Below are 19,679 nucleotides of genomic sequence, written 5' to 3'. Positions count from 1 at the left end.
CGGGTCACAAAATTGAACATTATATACGCTTATATCTTGCTTATTTTGTGAAAACTTTTAAAATGTTCTTGTCCTTAACTCTAGGACACATTTTGTATGTAGTGAGATATAGTAGTCCTCTACAAAGTTTGCTCAAATTATGCCCCTGGGGTTAAATTTGACCCAGCCAAGGGGGTCACAAAAGTGTACATGTGCTTAAATAGGGCCTATATTTAAGTATTTGCACATGCCGAGAATATTTGTTTCAGCCTTTTTTCAGCAGTGGAGCGATACAGGGCCATCATGGCCCTCTTGTTCATTATTGTTTTTATTGGCCAGATGATTTCTAACCTTAAATTATGTAATTTGGATGCGTCAAACATAGAGCTATTTTTTTTGGAATGCATGCAACTTTTTTTTTCTGTAAATACACCAAGTATTATTTTAATTCCAGATATGTGGATTTGCTGGTCTGTATGACTGGCAGTTGAGGAACAACACTGGACCTGAGTTTGTTCTTCATGATGGTCCCCCATATGCAAATGGAGCCCCTCATGTAGGACATGCTATTAACAAGGTGATTGTATTTCAACCAGTCCTTCTCTAGGAATTTGGTTCCTTTTGTTTTAATACATACACAACTGGATTAACCCCAAATTAGCAATTTAAGGCAACTACGAATGAGCAAATAAAAAAACAATCATGTTATGATAAGCCAAATAAAAAATATCAGTTTAATCTATTTAATATATAGTTAAATCAAGGAAATTTAAATTGTGATGAGGAAAAATTCTCTTTGTATTGTTAAGACTCTTAACATTGCTTTGTTTTAAGAGACTTTGTAATGTTAAATTATGAAAACTAGCATAACCTGACATCAGATTAATCAACTTTGTCTTACTGAACACTTCAGATATTGAAGGACATCATTAATCGTTACCACGTGCTCCGTGGAGACCGTGTCCACTATATCCCTGGCTGGGACTGCCACGGGCTGCCCATAGAACTGAAGGCACTTCAGGGCAGGGGCCAGCTGAGGTTGACACCAGTCCAGGTCAGGGAGGAAGGTATGGCTGACTGGTATAAAGGTCAGGGACAGCATGAGATATAGTTCAAAATAATACCTCATTATATTGATGCTGCAAAGTCATTGCTCTTCATATATATATGACATCTAATTAATTTGGAAATGTGTATGTATGAAAAGCCATTGATATTTGTTACATGTATCCAAATTTACCATTATATGCATGTACATGGCATCATTCCAAAAACAGAGAGTTGACAATACAATGTAGATCATTTAGGTAGCTCACAAAAAAGATTTCTTAAAATAAACATATTTTAACATACATTTAAATTAATAATATTATTATCCTCAACAAATTATTTAGAGACACACGTCATAAATAGTCCTGTGATGAATCAGCCTGTTACACTTTTAGCCAAGAAGTTTGCAGAGAGCTCCATTCAGGCTCAGATGAAGTGCTTTAGCCGATGGGGGGTGATGGCCGACTGGACTGCCCCATATTGCACATTCCACCCAGAATACGAGGCAACACAGCTGGAAGTTTTCATGCAACTTTTAGAGAAGGTTCATTGACTTAAATAATGTGCAATAAAGTACTTATGTCTGATGAAGAATTACATTTAAAAAATTAAATCAAGTTTTCATCAAAGTTGAAAATCCTTGTTATTAGATTGGGGTACGCAGCGCAGGCTGGTTGGTGTGGTGGGTTGGCAGGTGTGCAGCATCAAATACAGTCAAAACCTCATGGCTCGTACTCAGCGGGACCGCCAACACAAGTTTGAGCCATCCGGAAGACCAGCAGTACATTTTTACCAGTTGAAGAGTACACATATCGCTTAAACTCCTTACTACTTCATACTACTTTGTGCTTTTGAATTAATAAGAACAAAATATATACTTAATACTTTTATTTACCAATATTTTTAAACAGTAACAAATACAATAAAACAAATATCATATAGTAAATTATATCAGCACGTTTTAGCACATTTTTTGGTTACAGAGAGCACGAAGGATCAAAACATGCATCAGCACTATAAACATATCATTTACATATGAGACAGTAATACATTTATTAATGTATTTAGTCTGTGTTGCGTTCCTTAGCTGTTGTTGACAAACAAAGCTTTCTACTACATCCAGTTGAGATTCAACATGCTGTGAGTTTTCGCACTTCTCGAGATATTTCTGATTACATTAATACAAAATGTCATCTTTTACCCAAATCAATTAATGATTAAGTTTACAACATTTTTGCAACCGGTGTTAAATTAATTATTGAGTGCCTTTAATCAAGCGGTTCTAATCGATTAACAGTTTATGCGATCTGAACCGAGTTCGAGCCATCCGAACAAAAGAACGTGTGAAAATTGTCACCGGGACTGTGAAAACAGCTCGAGCCATCGGATAATTCGAGCCTCGCGAATTTGAGCCTTCCAACAAAATTTTATATGAATATATAGCAATACAAAATCGGTGCTTTGATGAGAGTTCGAGCCAACCGGAAATTCAAGCCAAGCGAGTTCGAGCCATCGGGTTTCGACTGTAGGTAGTTTCTACCTGATAACCTTACTTTTTGTTGACAAACCTTCATGAAACTTTGGATATTATAAGCTTGCATGACAACCTTGCTTAGGTTTGTATTTGGGGCTGGTTGTGTCAAGGTTACTCTAACTTAAAATAGAATGACAGTTTCAACTGAATAATTCCTGGCTGGATGGAGGTATTGTGTTGAATTTTTATGTCCCCCACCCACTATAGTGGGGGACATATTGTTTTTGCCCTGTCTGTTGGTTTGTTTGTTTGCCCCAACTTTAACATTTTGCTATAACTTTTGCAATATTGAAGATAGCAACTTCATATTTGGCATGCATGTGTATCTCATGGAGCTGCACATTTTGAGTGGTGAAAGGTCATCCTTCAAGGTCAAAGGTCAAATATATAGCTTCAAAGGGGCGCAGAAGGGTAGCCATCTGTTTCTGACAAACACATGAAAGATGTTGATTAATGTTATTCTGTTATATAATTATGACAGAATTTATATTATTTTATGCAATTTCATTTGTATTTGCTTTGTCCGGAAAATTAAGCATAATTATATACATCTTAATGGCTTCATCTGGTTTGAACAAGTATGGTATAAAATACACATCTTACTGTGTTGAAACTTAACACCCTGTAAGTCCTGTACCTTTGTATTTGTAGTTAGTATTAATGAACACGATGATGTTTTCTCTGCAGGGCTATATCTACCAAGATGTGATGCCTGTGTATTGGTCACCATCTTCAAGGTTTTATATTGTTTACAAATAAATATATTAAATAAGGTCCTTTATAAAAAACTTTAAGAATTATATTCAGGTTTTTTTTTGGCCCGATTTTATAGCCGAAATTCGGCTATGTTCCCAATCCCAAAAAGTATACTTTTTTCCCAAAATGTGGCAAAAAATTCCCAATTAATATTTTTTAGAAAGAAGTGTCTTATGCGTTTATTATCTCAATTTTAATTCAATTACATCTGACAAAGTATTATATGATTGTGTTCTTTTAATTTGAATGATTATAAAGAGTTATGTATAACTTAGTATTTCCCTAATCAGTGGACTTTTCGTGTGGAAAAAAAAAGGCTAATGAATTTATTTTCCCAATTTCATGAAAATGCCGATAAAATTCCCAATTCCAAAGCCATGGGCTATCTTTCCAAAAAGTGGAGAAAAAACCCTGATATTAGATATGGTGTTTACAGCTCACCTAAGCACAATAAGCATCAGGGTCTAACACATTTTTTTTTAGTTTGGGTAGATCCCTAGTTGTAAGTTAGCAATCTAGGACCTTTGACCCTCTTGTTTGTTGTCTTATTTATCATTTCAATATATATATTATTGCTGAATTGTGCATTCAATGGTATAAAATTATTATTTCTTATCAAGAAGATTTTTATGATGGAACCAGTAACTACATCATTTCCAACCTTCATAGAATGTATAAATATGGTTCATTGCTGAAATGTCAATAATTTATGAACAAAAAGGATCTTTGAATGTCAATACATTATGCTTGTATATACCAATGTACACAATGATTCCTTTAACCCTTTCCCACTCAGAAGCAAAATGAAAATGGCTATTTGCAAACAGCATAAAACCATAACAGCCTGCGAGTGAGAAAGGTCTTTATTTAAAGTTTACTTTGTAAGGTACTACAAATGCGTGAAAATATGTATCTAAGTGGTCAAAATACATATCTAAGTGGTCAAAATACATATCTAAGAGGTCAAAATGCATATCTGAATGGTCAATATACGTATCTAAGTGGTAAAGGGTTCAATATGTACCTAAGTGGTAAAGGGTTAAATACATATCTAAGTGGTAAAGGGTTAAATACATATCTAAGTGGTAAAGGGTTAAATACGTATCTAAGTGGTAAAGTGTTAATGGGAACTGCATGTTTGTTACAGGACTGCCCTTGCTGAGTCTGAGTTAGAGTACAACAGCAGCCATGTGAGCACGTCTGTGTATGTTCGACTCCTGTTGAGGGTCAAACCTGCCTTCATTAACACTGGTATATATCAATGGTGAATCAGAATTCTGTATTATTATTATTATTATTTTCTTTTCAAAATAGAAATGAAACAAATTTGTCACTTGAAATATATGTATTGCTCTGCTTTTATGTAGGGCGATGCCGAAAATGAAAGTAAAGCTTTAGTTAATCCTCCTAAAATTAGATTTATCTAAAATTCACTGAGTTTATTACATAATTCACACAACAATTTGTTTTCTGCCCAGACAAACGGGTATTTGCTGTTATCTGGACCACAACTCCTTGGACATTACCTGCCACTCAGGCTGTGGCATACTCAGAGAATATAAGGTACAGCAATTTACATGAGATTATAGCAGCACAAAATTGAGAAGACTGAGAAAACCTGAAATTTGAGCCATGCAAGTTTTAACCAACCAGATCATGAAATGGACTGTGATGCCCTCCCCAATATCAAATACCGGTACTCAAAAACTTAAATGACAAATATTCAAAAACAAATATGCTATTTGTTTCCATTTGTTTTTTTCAATAGAGTAAAGGATGTAAGAGATTTGGGTATTGAAGCAAAATGCACACATTATTTGAGTGTTTTTCTGAGCATTCTACAGCTATAATACACACGCTGGATCGCTTCCCTGCCTGGTTATGTTACTTGTTCGGGCTTTGTCATGAAATTTATTCTATTGCCATTTTCCCCTATCATCTGTTTCAAGTAGGGTAGTTGTCAGTTACAGGTATAAGAATATGCACTTAGTATTGGTAAACCAGCTACCCCAGGAAAAGTATAAGTAGTTTAGCCGTTTGCCCATCGGAAGCAAAGTGAAAATGGCTTTTGCAACCAGCATAAAACCAGAACAGCCTGCGAGTAACTGGCAGTCTGTTAAGGTTTTATGCTGTTTGCTGCTCATCAGTATCTAAGGATTGGAACTGAAACCTTTAAAACTTGAATATAATAAGAATTTTTTTTTTTTTTTTTTTTTTTTTAGGTATTTAATTAAATGTACTTTCTAAGGGACTACAAATGGGTCAAAATACGTATCTTAGCGGTAAAGGATAATTTATTGACAGCTATGATATGATTGAAATACTGTTGAAAATGTTATTCCAAACAAACTTACTGCAGGTATATGTGCATGGAGGAAGAAGACAGCAGTGATATGTACCTTTGTGAGGATAGCTTTGTGGAAAAGCTTCAATCTATCCTTGGAAAAAAACTGCAAAATGTTGGATCATTTATGGGTAAAGACTTGTTTTTGTACTCAATGTCAAAAAAGTATTTATAAAACAGTGTTTATATGCTGCTTAATTGTCCCCTACCGGTGAAACCAGAGGGGACTTATGGTTTGCGTTCTGTGTGTCAGTCAGTCAGTCTGTCCGTCACACTTTTCAGGATCCTGCTATAACTTATATTTTTTCATGACACTTAAAACATGGATAGATGGCAATATGGAGATTATGCACGCCATTTCATTTTGTCCTACATCAAAAATTCTGGTTGCTATGGCAACAAATATAAAAATTTAGAAAAAAAATCTGACAATGGTGGAGTTTCACTGGTAGGGGACCATATTGCTTGGCAATCACTTGTTGTAAGTAAAGCCTTATTAATCAATTACCATTGAAATACATGTATATGCACATAATGTTTAAGATCACCTTAGTACAAAGTGCTGATGCGGAGCTATTGTGATCCGGTGTCCATCTAGGTGTCCTTGCTTCTGTGTTATCAACTTTTAGCTCCTTATCACACTAGAGGTCAAATCTTTTTCATTCAATCTTGATGAAACTTGCTTAGAATGTTTATATTGAAAATATCTAGGCTGATATCTGGGCCTTACTTTCAAAAACTAGGTCACCAGGTCAAATCTTAGAAAAAAATGTATTACCATCCCTGCAGTATGCAAATTGTCCATGCTCGATTTGGTCAGTTCTGTACATGAATATGCAATCCATCTTCCTGGTTAGAATGCACATAGACTTTGACGCGTCTTTGATAATAGTTTTGTTGTTTGATTACAGGATCAGATTTGCATGGAGTAACCTATGAGCATCCGTTGACCAATGAAGAGCTGCCATTCCTGGCTGGAGGTCATGTGACCGCAAACAAAGGCACAGGATTGGTCCACACAGCGCCCTCACACGGCCATGATGATTTTCAACTGGCAAAATCTCATCAGATTGACATTGTAAGCCTGTGATCAGATTGACATTGTAAGCCTGTGATCAGATTGACATTGTAAGCCTGTGATCAGATTGACATTGTAAGCCTGTGATCAAATTGACATTGTAAGCCTGTGATCAGATTGACATTGTAAGCCTGTGATCAGATTGACATTGTAAGCCTGTGTTCAAATTGACATTGTAAGCCTGTGATCAAATTGACATTGTAAGCCTGTAATCAGATTGACATTGTAAGCCTGTGATCAGATTGACATTGTAAGCCTGTGATCAGATTGACATTGTAAGCCTGTGATCAGATTTACATTGTAAGCCTGTGATCAGATTTACATTGTAAGCCTGTGATCAGATTTACATTGTAAGACTGTGGTCCTGTCTGTGACATTGATTTTTTTCATTTGTGGCTAGGTATAATTCAGCCATCAATTTTTAGCACAGGCTTTTATTGATTAAAACCGAGGCATTTCTTTCTTGTATAGCGCATGTCTACATCATTAAAACAGCATTTGTTTTCTTACAAATTTAAAGAGTTTTTTGAAATATTATTCTGAAATTACATGCAATCATTATATTTCAGGAAGTATTTCTCGATGACAACTCTTGCTATACTGATAATGCTGGTCAGGATCTTGTTGGTAAACCAGTTGGAAAAGAAGTGGAGGATATAGGTGGGTGTATGTTAACAGATTAGTTAGTTAAACAACTGCATTATAGGTACAGTAATTCTTTTGAAACAAAATGCTTAATAGTTACACCTTTTGTCAACAAGTAAGCACTAAGGAGAGTACAATCTTTGTGAAATTTCAGATTTTTATTGAATAAAAAGTGAATATTGTATAGTGATATTTGACCGGTATGTAACTCTTCTAAAAACATATTTAAACAAGGCTCTTGTCAAGCAATATGGTCCCCTACCGGCTCCACCATTGTCAGAAATTCCACCATTTTCAGATTTTTATTTTATTTTTATTTTTGTTGCCATAGCAACCACAATTTTTGACGTAGGAACAAAATGAAATGACGTGCATAATGTCCATATTGCCATCTATCCATGTTACAAGTTTCATGAAAAAATATTAAGAACTTTTTAAGTTATCGCAGGATCCAGAAAAGTGTGACGGACAGACAGACTGGCAGAGTATGATAGTATGGTGACTATATGTGCTAACCTGTTAGGATCAGTTCTTTCATTGCTTGATTATGTTAATTTGGTTCTTAAAAAACGCTTACAGTGGTAGGAATTTTAAATATTCACATATTGTATGCTTAGTATGCATATAGCCATGCAACATTGGCACAGTAATACTGAATCAATGATATAATGACAAAGTAATGCAACCAATGAATTCAGTCAGTTAAAATATATACTTGGGCCGTGCTCTGCGAAAAGGGGGTTTAATGCATGTGGGCAAAGTGTCGTCCAAGTTTAGCCTGTGCAAACTGCACAGTCTAATCAAGGGGGACACTTTTTGCGTTTATGGTATTTTTATGCCCCCTTTTGAAGAAAAGGGGGTATATAGTTTTCGCACTGTCAGTCTGGCACACTTTTCGTGTCCGCTCTCTAATTCAAATAGTTTTCATCCGTTCTTTATGAAACTTGGTCAGAAGTTGTATCTAGACAATATCTAGGTCAAGTTCGAATATGGGTCATGCCGGGTCAAAAACTAGGTCACAGGGTCGAAAAAACAAATCCAAGGGAAGTAATAAGCTTTAAATGGACATAATTATCTGACCTTCCAACTGATATATTTTTGTTAAATAAATCAAAGCGGCGCAGTAGGCGGCATTGTGTTTCTGACAAACACATCGTGGTAAAAGGTCAAGGTCATCCTTTATGGTCTACGGTAAAAAATAAAGATTTAAGGGAAGTAATAAGCTTTAAAAAGGGAGAAAATTATTCAATATTGAACATAGCCATGTTATATAATTGGCATGCATGTGTATCTCATGGAGCTGCACATTTTGAGTGGTGAATCTACAGTCACAGTAGTGGCTTTTAATTATTTGCTACTAAAAATAGAGATTTTTTACAGACAATTATTTTCAAGGGAAGTAATTTATATAATTATAAATCGCATATTATAGATTTCCTTACCAAGAATTGAAGTTCTTTTCACAGTTACTGTACAGGTTTATTATTTTGATTATTTATAACCCAAATGATTGATTTTACAATTATTTTTTTTAAATGATATAATTATAATTACTTTAATGTTCATTACATACCTGGGGACTTATGTCCATAAATACATGATCAACTCTTTCTATGATCTCTTTTAAACCAGAGGCCTTGGTTGTCAGTGATGTCTGACATGGTCATAATTGACTGTGAGACCCCCCCCCCCCCCCCCCCCCCCCCGATTGGATTGGACAAAATTCAAGGGAAGTAATTACCTTAAAGGGAGATGTTTTCTATACCTGTCAAATGATATATAGAAATTTTATTTCAATGTGGCGCAGTAGGGGGCATTGTGACAAACACATCTCTTGTTTACCACTTTAACTGCACGTATTCCCAATATTTACATGTAACGTTTTTATGCCCCCGGTAGGGTGGCATATAGCAGTTGAACTGTCAGTCCGTTTGTCTGTCTGTCTGTTGGTCCGTCAGAAACCTTAAACATTCGCCATAACTTTTGCAATATTGAAGAAAGCAACTTGATATTTGGCATGCATGTGTATCTCATGAAGCTGCACAATTTGAGTGATGAAAGGTCAGGGTCATCCTTCAAGGTCAAAATTCAAAAAGTACAATCCAAGGGAAGTAATAAGCTTTAAAAGGGAGATAATTTCTAAACCTGCCAAATGATATACTGAAATTTTGTCTCAGAGCTGCACATTTTGAGTGGTGAATCTACAGTCACGGTAGTGGCTTTTAATTATTTGCTACTAAAAATAGACATTTGTTAGAGACAATTATTTTCAAGGGAAGTAATTTATATTATTATAAATCTCAGATTACATATTTCCTTAACAAGAATTTAAGTTCTTTTCACAGTTACTGTACAGATTTTTTATTTTGATTATTTATAACTCAAATGATTGATTTGTCAAAGGTTTTTTTAAATGATATAATTATCATTTTTTCCTTGTACTTATTTGTGAATGGTAGGGTTCATTACATACCTGTGGACTTATGTCTATAGATACATGATGAACTCTGGCTATGATCTCTTTGATAAACCACAGGCCTTGGTTGTCAGTCAGTGATGTCATTTTTGACTGTCTACAGGACCCCCCCCCCCTACCCTGGTTGGATTGGACAAAATCCAAGGGAAGTAATAAGCTTTAAAGGGAGATTATTTCTATACCTGCCAAATGATAAAAAGAAATTTTATTTCAAAGCGGCGCAGTAGGACAGCATTGTGTTTCTGACGAACACATCTCTTGTTCGTTTTAAGAAAGTCTCTTCTTAGCAAAAATCCAGTTTAGGTGGAAATTGTCTTTCCTGATTAGCCTGTGCGGACCTCACAAGCTATTCTGGGACGAAACTTTACGCACATGATTTAAACCCCATTTTTACAGAGCATGGCCCATTTTTAGCTCACTTGAGCACAATGTGCTCATTTTGAGCTTTTGTGATCGCCTTTTGTCCGTCGTGCATCGTGTGCCGTCAACATTTGCCTTGTGAACACTCCAGAGGCCACATGGGTCAAAACTAGATCACTAGGTCAAAAATAAGAAAAACCTTGTGAACACTGTAGAAGTCACATTTGATGCCCAATCTTCATGTAACTTTGTCAAAATGTTTGTCTAAATGATATGTTGGTTGAGTTCAAAAATGGTTTGGGTCCGTTGAAAAACATGGCCACCAGGGGGCGGGGCAGTATTCCTTATATGGCTATAGAGATACCTTGTGAACACTCTAGATGTCACAATTTTAGCCCAATCATCATAAAACTTGGTCAAAACATTGGTTTTATTGAGGAGTTCGAAAATGGTCCAGATCGGTGAAAAACATAGCTGCAAGGGGGCTGGGGAGTTTTTTCTATATGTATATAGTGAAAACATGTGAACACTCTAGAAGTCACATTGTTGGTCCAATCTTCATGAAAATTTGGTCAGAACATGTGTTTTCTGGATAGGACGGTTGAGTTTGAAAATGGTTCGGATCAGTAAAAAAACAAATGACTTCCCCTGGCGGCCATGTTTTTTTACCGATCTTTTTACCATTTTCGAACTCAACTGTCATATCCAGAAAACACATTTATATAGTAAAAAAAGCTTGTGAACACTGTAGGAGTCAAATTTTTTGCCCAATCATCATTAAAAATTTTCTTAACATTGATTTTATAGATATCTCAGACAAGTTCGAAAATGGTCATGATGGGTGGAAAAATATGGCCGCCAGGGGGTGGGGCAGTTTTCTCTATATGTATATTGTGAAAACATGTGAACAGTCTAGTTCGCAAGAATCTGAGCGATAATGTTAAAGAAAGATAACCTGTATATATAATAGATGTAGGTAATATTCCCAAAATGATGAGAAAGAACCTGGGGTTGAATGTATAATAAGTTTATCATATATTTAATGTTGGGTTTTTACAACATATGAAGCCCCTACCCAAGTTAAACAATTGTTATTCTTCATTAAAAATTGTGTAAATATTAGTGATTGCATCGAATACCTATATCGTTATTGGAATATTCGAAAATCTATTTAATTGAATATTCGCATAAAACGGCTGAATTGATTTAACTTCTATTACTCAGTTTCGTATCCAGTAGGGATATTAAATATACATTGACACAGAAATACAATTGAAAATACAATTGTTGTGTTGAGAAATAGAAAGAAAATGTAGCTTTGAAAAAGCCTATTTAGGTGAGTATATATCAGAAAAGAGTGAAACTTGTTCTGTGTTAACTTCCATTGTTTTGTAAGTTATATCCGTTTGCTGAATACGAGGCTGTTTATTTATGTTGCTATCGAATAATTGTATCGCTGTCAGCTAATACTATGACTGATACTGTAATCGGGCACAAAAAGAAGGAAAAACATCATGTCATAGAATGTTATTTTTATTTGAAAGTATAATGTAACGATAGCATGTACGTTTAGATAAAATACTGTGTATTTTGGGCCAACGGCCTTTATTTACTTGATAAACTGAGATGAGTTGAGTTGGGTATAAAGAAACATATAAATAAGGCAAGCAAAGTGCACTAAATATTCAAGAACAAATATAAGGAAAAACATCATGTCATGAAATTTAAAGTTTATTTGAAATTTTAAAGTAAAGATAACGTGTACGTTTATAAAAAGAAACACATCAATTAATCATGCAAAGTACATCTCAAAGCCTTTCTGTGGTGACAGCACCTTTTTAATGCAATTTATTAACATATTTTAATGTCTGTTCAAACTGTGATCACAGAAACTTAATTAGTATTCGCCAGTCAATTGAAGCCCTTTATTGGCACCTAATGGACAAACAACAGTTCGGACCCTTTCTTAGAGTGTGTGTATTGCATTGCGCAATTTCAGTCAATCACACATTTTAATGGCTGTTCATACTGTGATCACAGAAACTTAATTATTATTCACAACTCAATTGAAGCCGTTATTTGGCATCCCATCGACAAGCAACAGTTCGAGGCCTTTCTTAGAGTGCGTATATTGCATTACACAATCAATGCTGATACGGGCCGCGTTATCAGTTTGACACGAAGAACGTTACATCAAACATGTTACATGTATTCCCAAATGATTTCAGGTGCCAATTAGTAAGCAGCTCGCAGGCCATTAAATAGTAGGGCATTTACGCTTGAACAAATATTACGAATATGCGAATATCAATTCTGTTATTCGAATAATAACCATTCAATAGAATATTCAAATAATTTTTCCATCCCTAGTAAATATGCCCTAGGATTATAAATGAGAGTTTTCTCTTGATTGTTAGTCCTTGAGAAGCTTGGCGACATGCTACTGCGCAAGGAGGCGTTCACTCACAGCTACCCGTATGACTGGCGGACCAAGAAACCTGTCATCATACGCACCAGTAGACAGTGGTTTATTGACACCAGGGCACTTCATCAACAAGCCAGCGTAAGAACACATGTTCTGATTGGAATTAAGTCTTCATTACATAAAACGCTCAGAGTTTTACTGAACATGTTTACATGTAGAACACTTAGAAGCAAGTTTCCCATTTAACTGCATTGGTTAGCACATTCTTTTATTGATTTAGTTCATCAACAAGCCAGCATGAGAACACATGTTCTGATTGGAATTGGGCCTGCATGATATTTTAAGCTCAGAAATTTACTAAAATGTTTACATGAAGAACACTTAGAAGCAAGTTTCCCATTTAACTGCATTTTTAGCACATTTTTGTATTGATTTAGTTTTTAAAAATTACCTGGGCTTATAAAAACACTCTTGAGACAATATCCAGGGAAGAACCAGTTCTTAGTGTATTTGGAAAAATTGTTCTCATTGTCAGAAGACTATTGCAAAATAGCTAATAGTTATAAATATGTTGAATTTTTTTACTACAAGAAAGAATTTTATTGGCAAAAATGTTTTAACAGGAAACAATCGTTTGTCTTAATCTTTATGGAATATTAAACAGTAGAATATATCAGTGAAACATGTAACCTTGAACAAAAGAACATTTGAATAAGAAAACATGCAAATATTATTTAATCAGAATATGAAAGGACTATTAATTAAAAAACCCGGAAGAAAATTGTTGCAAACAACAACAACAAAAAAGAGTTGGCTATTATCAATATTTGTTAATTACTTAATGCTCAAACCTTCCTAATTATAAGCCACTTAAGACTACATTTATACTGTTTCTCCCTTATTATTAAGTTTGTTATACAATTTCAGGAATGCCTTCAAGATGTCACTATATTTCCATCGAGTCTGGCGTCCAGCAAGGCGGCCATGTTGGGTTCCCGGTCATACTGGTGTATCTCACGACAGCGTGTCTGGGGCGTGCCTATACCTGTGTTCTACCACAGACAAACCAAGCAGGCTCTTACTTCCAGGTAAACAATGACCCATCACTGCGGAGGTTTCTTGGGGTAGAATCTATTATTTTCCATAGATTAGTAGATTTTCCTCTTTTTCCTTCACATGTTTTTGCCAAAATGAGGAAAGCTCTCAGATTATAAAGATGCACAATTTTTTCTCAGAACACAGACTGATTTAACAAAGGAGATAGTAAATAAGTTATATACCAGTTTTGATTTTAATGCCCCCGAAGGAGGGCATATAGTGATCAGACCGTCCGTCTGTCTTTCCGTCACACTTTGCATTTAGGTTTCGCATTAAGGTTTCGAAAAATGCTCATAACTTTTATGTCCCTTCACATAGCAACTTGATATTTGATATGCATGTGTATCTCATGGAGCTGCACATTTTGAGAGGTGAAAGGTCAAGGTCATCCTTCAATGTCAAAGGTCAAGAAACATGTATCAAAGCGGCGCAGTAGGGGGCATTTTGTTTCTGACAAACACATCTCTTGTTGTTTAATTAATTATACTAGCAAAATAAAAAAAAATATAAAAAAAACATCATTATAAACATAGAACTGCATGATGATGATTGTCTTGTTTGTAACAGACCTATAATAGAGCACATCAAAACCCTGGTTGCCAAGGAGGGGTCTGGCATTTGGTGGTCACTCTCAGATGAGGAATTACTGCCGCAGTCACTTCTTGACCAGGTATACACTGGTTGCAGCTCTGTCTTCTTAGTTGACATACAGAATGCCTCACAGAATGTTGTCAATGGAGATTTCAAAGGAAAAACTATGAATGTCATAGTTCCTGAAACTTGATAAAAGTTTATCTTGACCAAAATGTAGTCCGAGTTAAAATCTGGGTTACCACACTAATGGTTATATTTGTGTCTCTATTAATAAAACCTTTTCAAAATGTTTATTTTGACATGTTCTATGCTGGGTTTGAATCTTGGTCAAGTGGGTCCAGAAAACTTGGAGGCCACAATTATGACCGATTGTTAATGAAACTTGGTGACAATCTATATTTAGACAATATCTAAGCTTGTTTGAATATGGGTCAAATTCTTTTATTATATAGGTCACCAGGTCAAATTGTAGAACACCTTTTAACTACTCTAGAAAAAATCTAGAAACAAAAATTTGTGAACACACTAAAAGTCACATTTGCTTGGTCTGCTTCTTAAAACATGCTCACAATATTTGTTCCGATGATTTCTCTGACAAATGGTTTTTGTCAATTGAAAAACATGGCTGCTATGTGGCTATAGAAAAACTATTTGAGAAGTCTAGAATTTGCCTTTTTTTAACCAACTCACCAAGAAAATTTCTCAGACTATTGTGTTGTCATGATTTCTGTGCTGAGTTTCCAAAATAGTTTTGGTTTGTTAAAAGCCATAGCTGCTAGATGACTTTTGTGAAACCTTGTGAATATTACCTGCCCTGAACAGTTTAGACTTCCTTGGGGTCTCAGATGAGCACATTAATTTGGGCCTGTGGTCCTCTTGTTAACCCTTTCCCACTCAGATGCAAAGCGAAAATGGTTATGTGCAAACAGCATAAAACAAGAACATAAGATCAGAGTAACTCACAGTCTGTTCAGGTTTTATGCTGTTTGCTGCTCATCAGTAACTAAGGGTTGGAAATGAAGCCTTTAAAACTAGAGTCTAGTAAGAAAGGTCTTTAATTAAATTTAAATTTCTGAGGGACTACAAATGTGTGAAAATGTGTATCTAAGTGGTAAAGGGTTAACAGATGTCATTGTATTTTTAACTTAAAATATGATTGCAAGGTAATGCAAATGCTTTATTTAGAAAACAAATTAGTTTGTTGGAAGTAAAAAAAAAAATATAATTAACTTTTCTAAAATAATCTACATATAAATATGTAAATTTAACTTTTAATTTTCATAGTCATTTTAGGGTAAAATGTTAATTTTTTTAAGAATATTTATGATCAATTTTTGATTTTGATATGTATTGCTCACAATGTTATTGTGTAAGCTTATCTGTAATTTACTTTGAAATATTACAAAGCAACAACAAAAACAAAAAACATGAACATATGGAAATAAAGATAAAAATAAAAGATAAGATGAATGTCGCCGTGGTGTAATGGATATGGTGTCCGCCTAGCGATCGGGAGGTCATGGGTTCGATCCCCACTATGGGAGCGTTCTTTAGATCTCCCCCAAAGACACCAAGTACTGGTTCTAGGCCCAGGAAACGGACTCGAGAGCGTTTCAATAAGCCCGAGGCTTTCGATGCAATCAAGCTAAAATAAATAGGTTTAAACTAAAGATAAACACCGAAGGATTACAAAATATAGGTGCAAGTTATTGTGGGCTGTATGAGAATATACTGGTAATAAGCTTGTCAAAATATAAAACTGGAACTGTCATTTTCAGTTGTCAAGTCACCACCATAAAAAGAAAAGTTGAAACTTAGATACTAGAGTTGCGACACCTTAAGGGTTTCGCGGAATGGAATGAGTGGGAGGATCAAATCAAATTGAAAACCGATTATTTTGATTTTTTTTTCGGTACAAACAAAAAATGGGTACGAAAAAAATGTGGGTAGGAAAAAAAACAAATTTGGGTACGAAAACAAATTTGAGTACAAAAAAAACTAGTTTGAAAAAAATTAGGATACAAACAACTATTTGTGTACGAAAAAAATGGGTACAAATAAAAATTTGGGTACGAACAAATTTGGGTACGTAAAAATTTGGGTACGAAAAAAATGGGTATGAACAAATTTGGGTAGGAAAAAAAAAATGTTGGTACGAAAAAAATGGGTACGGAAAACATTTGGGTACGAAAAAAAATGGGTACGAAAAAAAAATGTGTAAGAATAAATTTGGGTACGAAAAAAAAATTGGGTACGAAAATAATGGGTACGAAAAAAAATTGGGTACGAAAAAAATGACAATGAAAAAAAAATTGGGTACAAAAATTTGGGAAAGTAAAACATTTGGGTACGAAAAAAATGGATACGAAAAAAAAAATTGGTTACAAACAAATTTGGGAACAAAAAACAATTGGGTACGAAAAAAATGGGTACGAACAAAATATGGGTACGAACAAAATATGGGTACGAAATATTTTGGGTACGAATTTTTTTTTTTAAATCAAATTTGAATTGTGAAGCGTGTGAATTGTCTCCTGGGGGTGAATTGTCTTGGGGTTGCTATTAACGCTACATGTACTTCCAGCCAAGCCACGTATTTATAGCGATTGCGCAATAAAAAAAACACTTTTTCGTCGTTTTATAAAAAACTAGATTTTTCCCATAAATGACGAACATGCCATCGAGTAGATCGCGTTCTGGTCCATATACATGTCAAATTTCAGCAAACGCGTTGGGCCAGTTTCCTAGAGGATCAAATCGCTGCTATGCGCTGGAGCTTAACGAATTTTAGTCACCATTATCATTCGTTCAATTGAACGTCATCAAATGATGACGTCAATATATCACTCATTCCATATGTATTTTTAGCTCGACTATTATATATAAAATATATATAGTAGAGCTATCCTACTCACCCCGGCGTCTGCGTTAGCGTTAGCGTGCAAATGTTAAAGTTTTCGTACTACCCCAAATATTTTCTTTGTCCCTTGACATATTGCTTTCATATTTTGCATACTTGTTTACCAACATGACCCCAACCTATAAACAAGAGCAGACAACTCTATCAATCATTTTTGCATAATTATGGCCCCTTTTACACTTAGATTATTAAACATTTTGCTTAAATTGCCATAACTTCTTTATTTATGATCACATTTTATTAATACTTTGACAAAACAACACTTACCTGAATACCACAATGGATTCCACCCACCTAAACAATACCCCACGCCCCTACCCAGAATCCCTCCCCACCCAACCTCCCCCCCCCCCATTTTTTCCCCTTTTTTTATTTTTGAAAGATCGTCTAATAAATGACCATACCCCACATTATACCCCCTCTCAACTCCCCCACCAAAAAAAAATAAATAATTTTGTTATATCCCCCACTATAGTAGTGGGGGACATATTGTTTTAGCCCTGTCTGTTGGTCTGTTGGTTTTGGTCTGTTGGTTGGTTGGTTTGCGCCAACTTTAACATTTACAATAACTTTTGCAATATTGAAGATAGGAACTTGATATTTGGCATGCATATGTATCTCATGGAGCTGCACATTTTGAGTGGTGAAAGGTCAAGGTCATCCTTCAAGGTCAAAGGTCAAATATATGGGTCAAAATCGCTCATTTAATGTACACTTTTGCAGTATTTCAATATTCAAGATAGCAACTTGATATTTGGCATGCATGTGTATCTCATGGAGCTGCACAATTTGAGTGGTGAACGGTCAAGGTCAAGGTCATCCTCCAAGGTCAGATGTCAAATATATGTGGCCAAAATCGCTCATTTTATGAATACTTTTGCAATATTGAAGATAGCAACTTGATATTCGGCATGCATGTGTATCTCATGGAGCTGCACTTTTTGAGTGGTGAAAGTTCAAGGTCAAGGTCATCCTTCAAGGTCAAATATATGGGTCAAAATTGCTCATGTAATGTCACTTCTGCAATATTGAAGATAGCAACTTGATATTTGGCATGCATGTGTATCTCATGGAGCTGCACATTTTGAGTGGTGAAAGGTCAAGGTCAAGGTTATCCTTCAAGGTCAGAGGTCAAATATATGTGGCCCAAATCGCTAATTTTATGAATACTTTTGCAATATTGAAGATAGCAACTTGATATTTGGCATGCATGTGTATCTCATGGAGCTGCACATTTTGAGTGGTGAAAGTTCAAGGTCAAGGTCATCTTTCAAGGTCAAATGTATGGGTCAAAATTGCTCATGTAATGTCACTTCTGCAATATTGAAGCTAGCAATTTTATATTTGAAATGCATGTGTATCTCATGGAGCTGCACATTTTGAGTGGTAAAGGGTCAAGGTCAAGGTCATCCTACAAGGTCAAACGTCATATAGGGGGACATTGTGTTTCACAAACACATCTTGTTTTTTCCTTTTTTTATTTTTTGAAAGATCGTCTAATAAATTATTGAATATGAACAATTTCCCCATGATGGCTTACGTTATAATGTCAAGCACTCGAATAGTCGAGTGCGCTGTCCTCTGACAGCTCTTGTTAAAAATGTCTTCAATATCTTAGAAACTTTAAATTAACTCATTCCACCAGCATGAATCAAGCAAGGATAATTCTTTCAGAATTTTTGGGTAAAAAATATTATTCATACATCCATTTCCTTATTATTAAAGGACAAGGGTATTTGCAACGTAAAAGTAAGATTGCATATTTAGTTCTCCATAGACAAATAGGACTTTTGGGCAATTTTGCGTAATTTTTGAGAATTGAAACCATTTAACGGTACAATTTTTATGTCCCCCCACTATAGTAGTGGGGGACATATTGTTTTTGCCCTGTCTGTTGGTCTGTTGGTTGGTTGGATGGTTTGCGCCAACTTTAACATTTGCAATAACACTTGCAATATTGAAGATAGCAACTTGATATTTGGCATGCATATGTATCTCATGGAGCTGCACATTTTGAGTGGTGAAAGGGCAAGGTCAAGGTCATCCTTCAAGGTCAAAGGTCAAATATATGGGTCAAAATCGCTCATTTAATGTACACTTTTGCAGTATTTCAATAATCAAGATAGCAACTTGATATTTGGCATGCATGTGTATCTCATGAAGCTGCACATTTTGAGTGGTGAACAGTCAAGGTCAAGGTCATCCTTTAAGGTCAGATGTCAAATATATGTGGCCAAAATTGCTCATTTTATGAGTACTTTTGCAATATTGAAGATAGCAACTTGATATTTAGCATGAATGTGTATCTCATGGAGCTGCACATTTTGAGTGGTGAAAGGTCAAGGTTAAGGTCATCCATCAAGGTCAGAGGTCAAATATATGTGGCCCAAATCGCTAATTTTATGAATACTTTTGCAATA

The 19,679-nt window shown here is 35.2% G+C and overlaps 1 protein-coding gene across 1 annotated transcript in view; it reads left to right on the top strand.

Moving 5' to 3' along the window:
• The window catches only part of LOC127872175 (isoleucine--tRNA ligase, mitochondrial-like), a 49,178-nt gene that overhangs the window by 12,088 nt on the left and 17,411 nt on the right, over nucleotides 1-19,679 (top strand). Inside the window, exons 4-15 of the mRNA XM_052415508.1 lie at nucleotides 434-556; nucleotides 893-1,046; nucleotides 1,425-1,573; nucleotides 3,251-3,300; nucleotides 4,467-4,570; nucleotides 4,798-4,882; nucleotides 5,679-5,794; nucleotides 6,575-6,741; nucleotides 7,311-7,401; nucleotides 12,640-12,785; nucleotides 13,575-13,735; nucleotides 14,313-14,415. Of these exons, the coding sequence (XP_052271468.1) occupies nucleotides 434-556; nucleotides 893-1,046; nucleotides 1,425-1,573; nucleotides 3,251-3,300; nucleotides 4,467-4,570; nucleotides 4,798-4,882; nucleotides 5,679-5,794; nucleotides 6,575-6,741; nucleotides 7,311-7,401; nucleotides 12,640-12,785; nucleotides 13,575-13,735; nucleotides 14,313-14,415 (1,449 nt within the window). The remainder of the gene's footprint in view (nucleotides 1-433; nucleotides 557-892; nucleotides 1,047-1,424; nucleotides 1,574-3,250; nucleotides 3,301-4,466; nucleotides 4,571-4,797; nucleotides 4,883-5,678; nucleotides 5,795-6,574; nucleotides 6,742-7,310; nucleotides 7,402-12,639; nucleotides 12,786-13,574; nucleotides 13,736-14,312; nucleotides 14,416-19,679) is intronic.

Source organism: Dreissena polymorpha, chromosome 3 (genome assembly GCF_020536995.1).
Source record: "Dreissena polymorpha isolate Duluth1 chromosome 3, UMN_Dpol_1.0, whole genome shotgun sequence".
Lineage (NCBI taxonomy): Eukaryota > Metazoa > Mollusca > Bivalvia > Myida > Dreissenidae > Dreissena > Dreissena polymorpha.
Note: the sequence above shows the minus strand (reverse complement) of the source record. Positions and strands in the feature narration are given on the sequence as shown.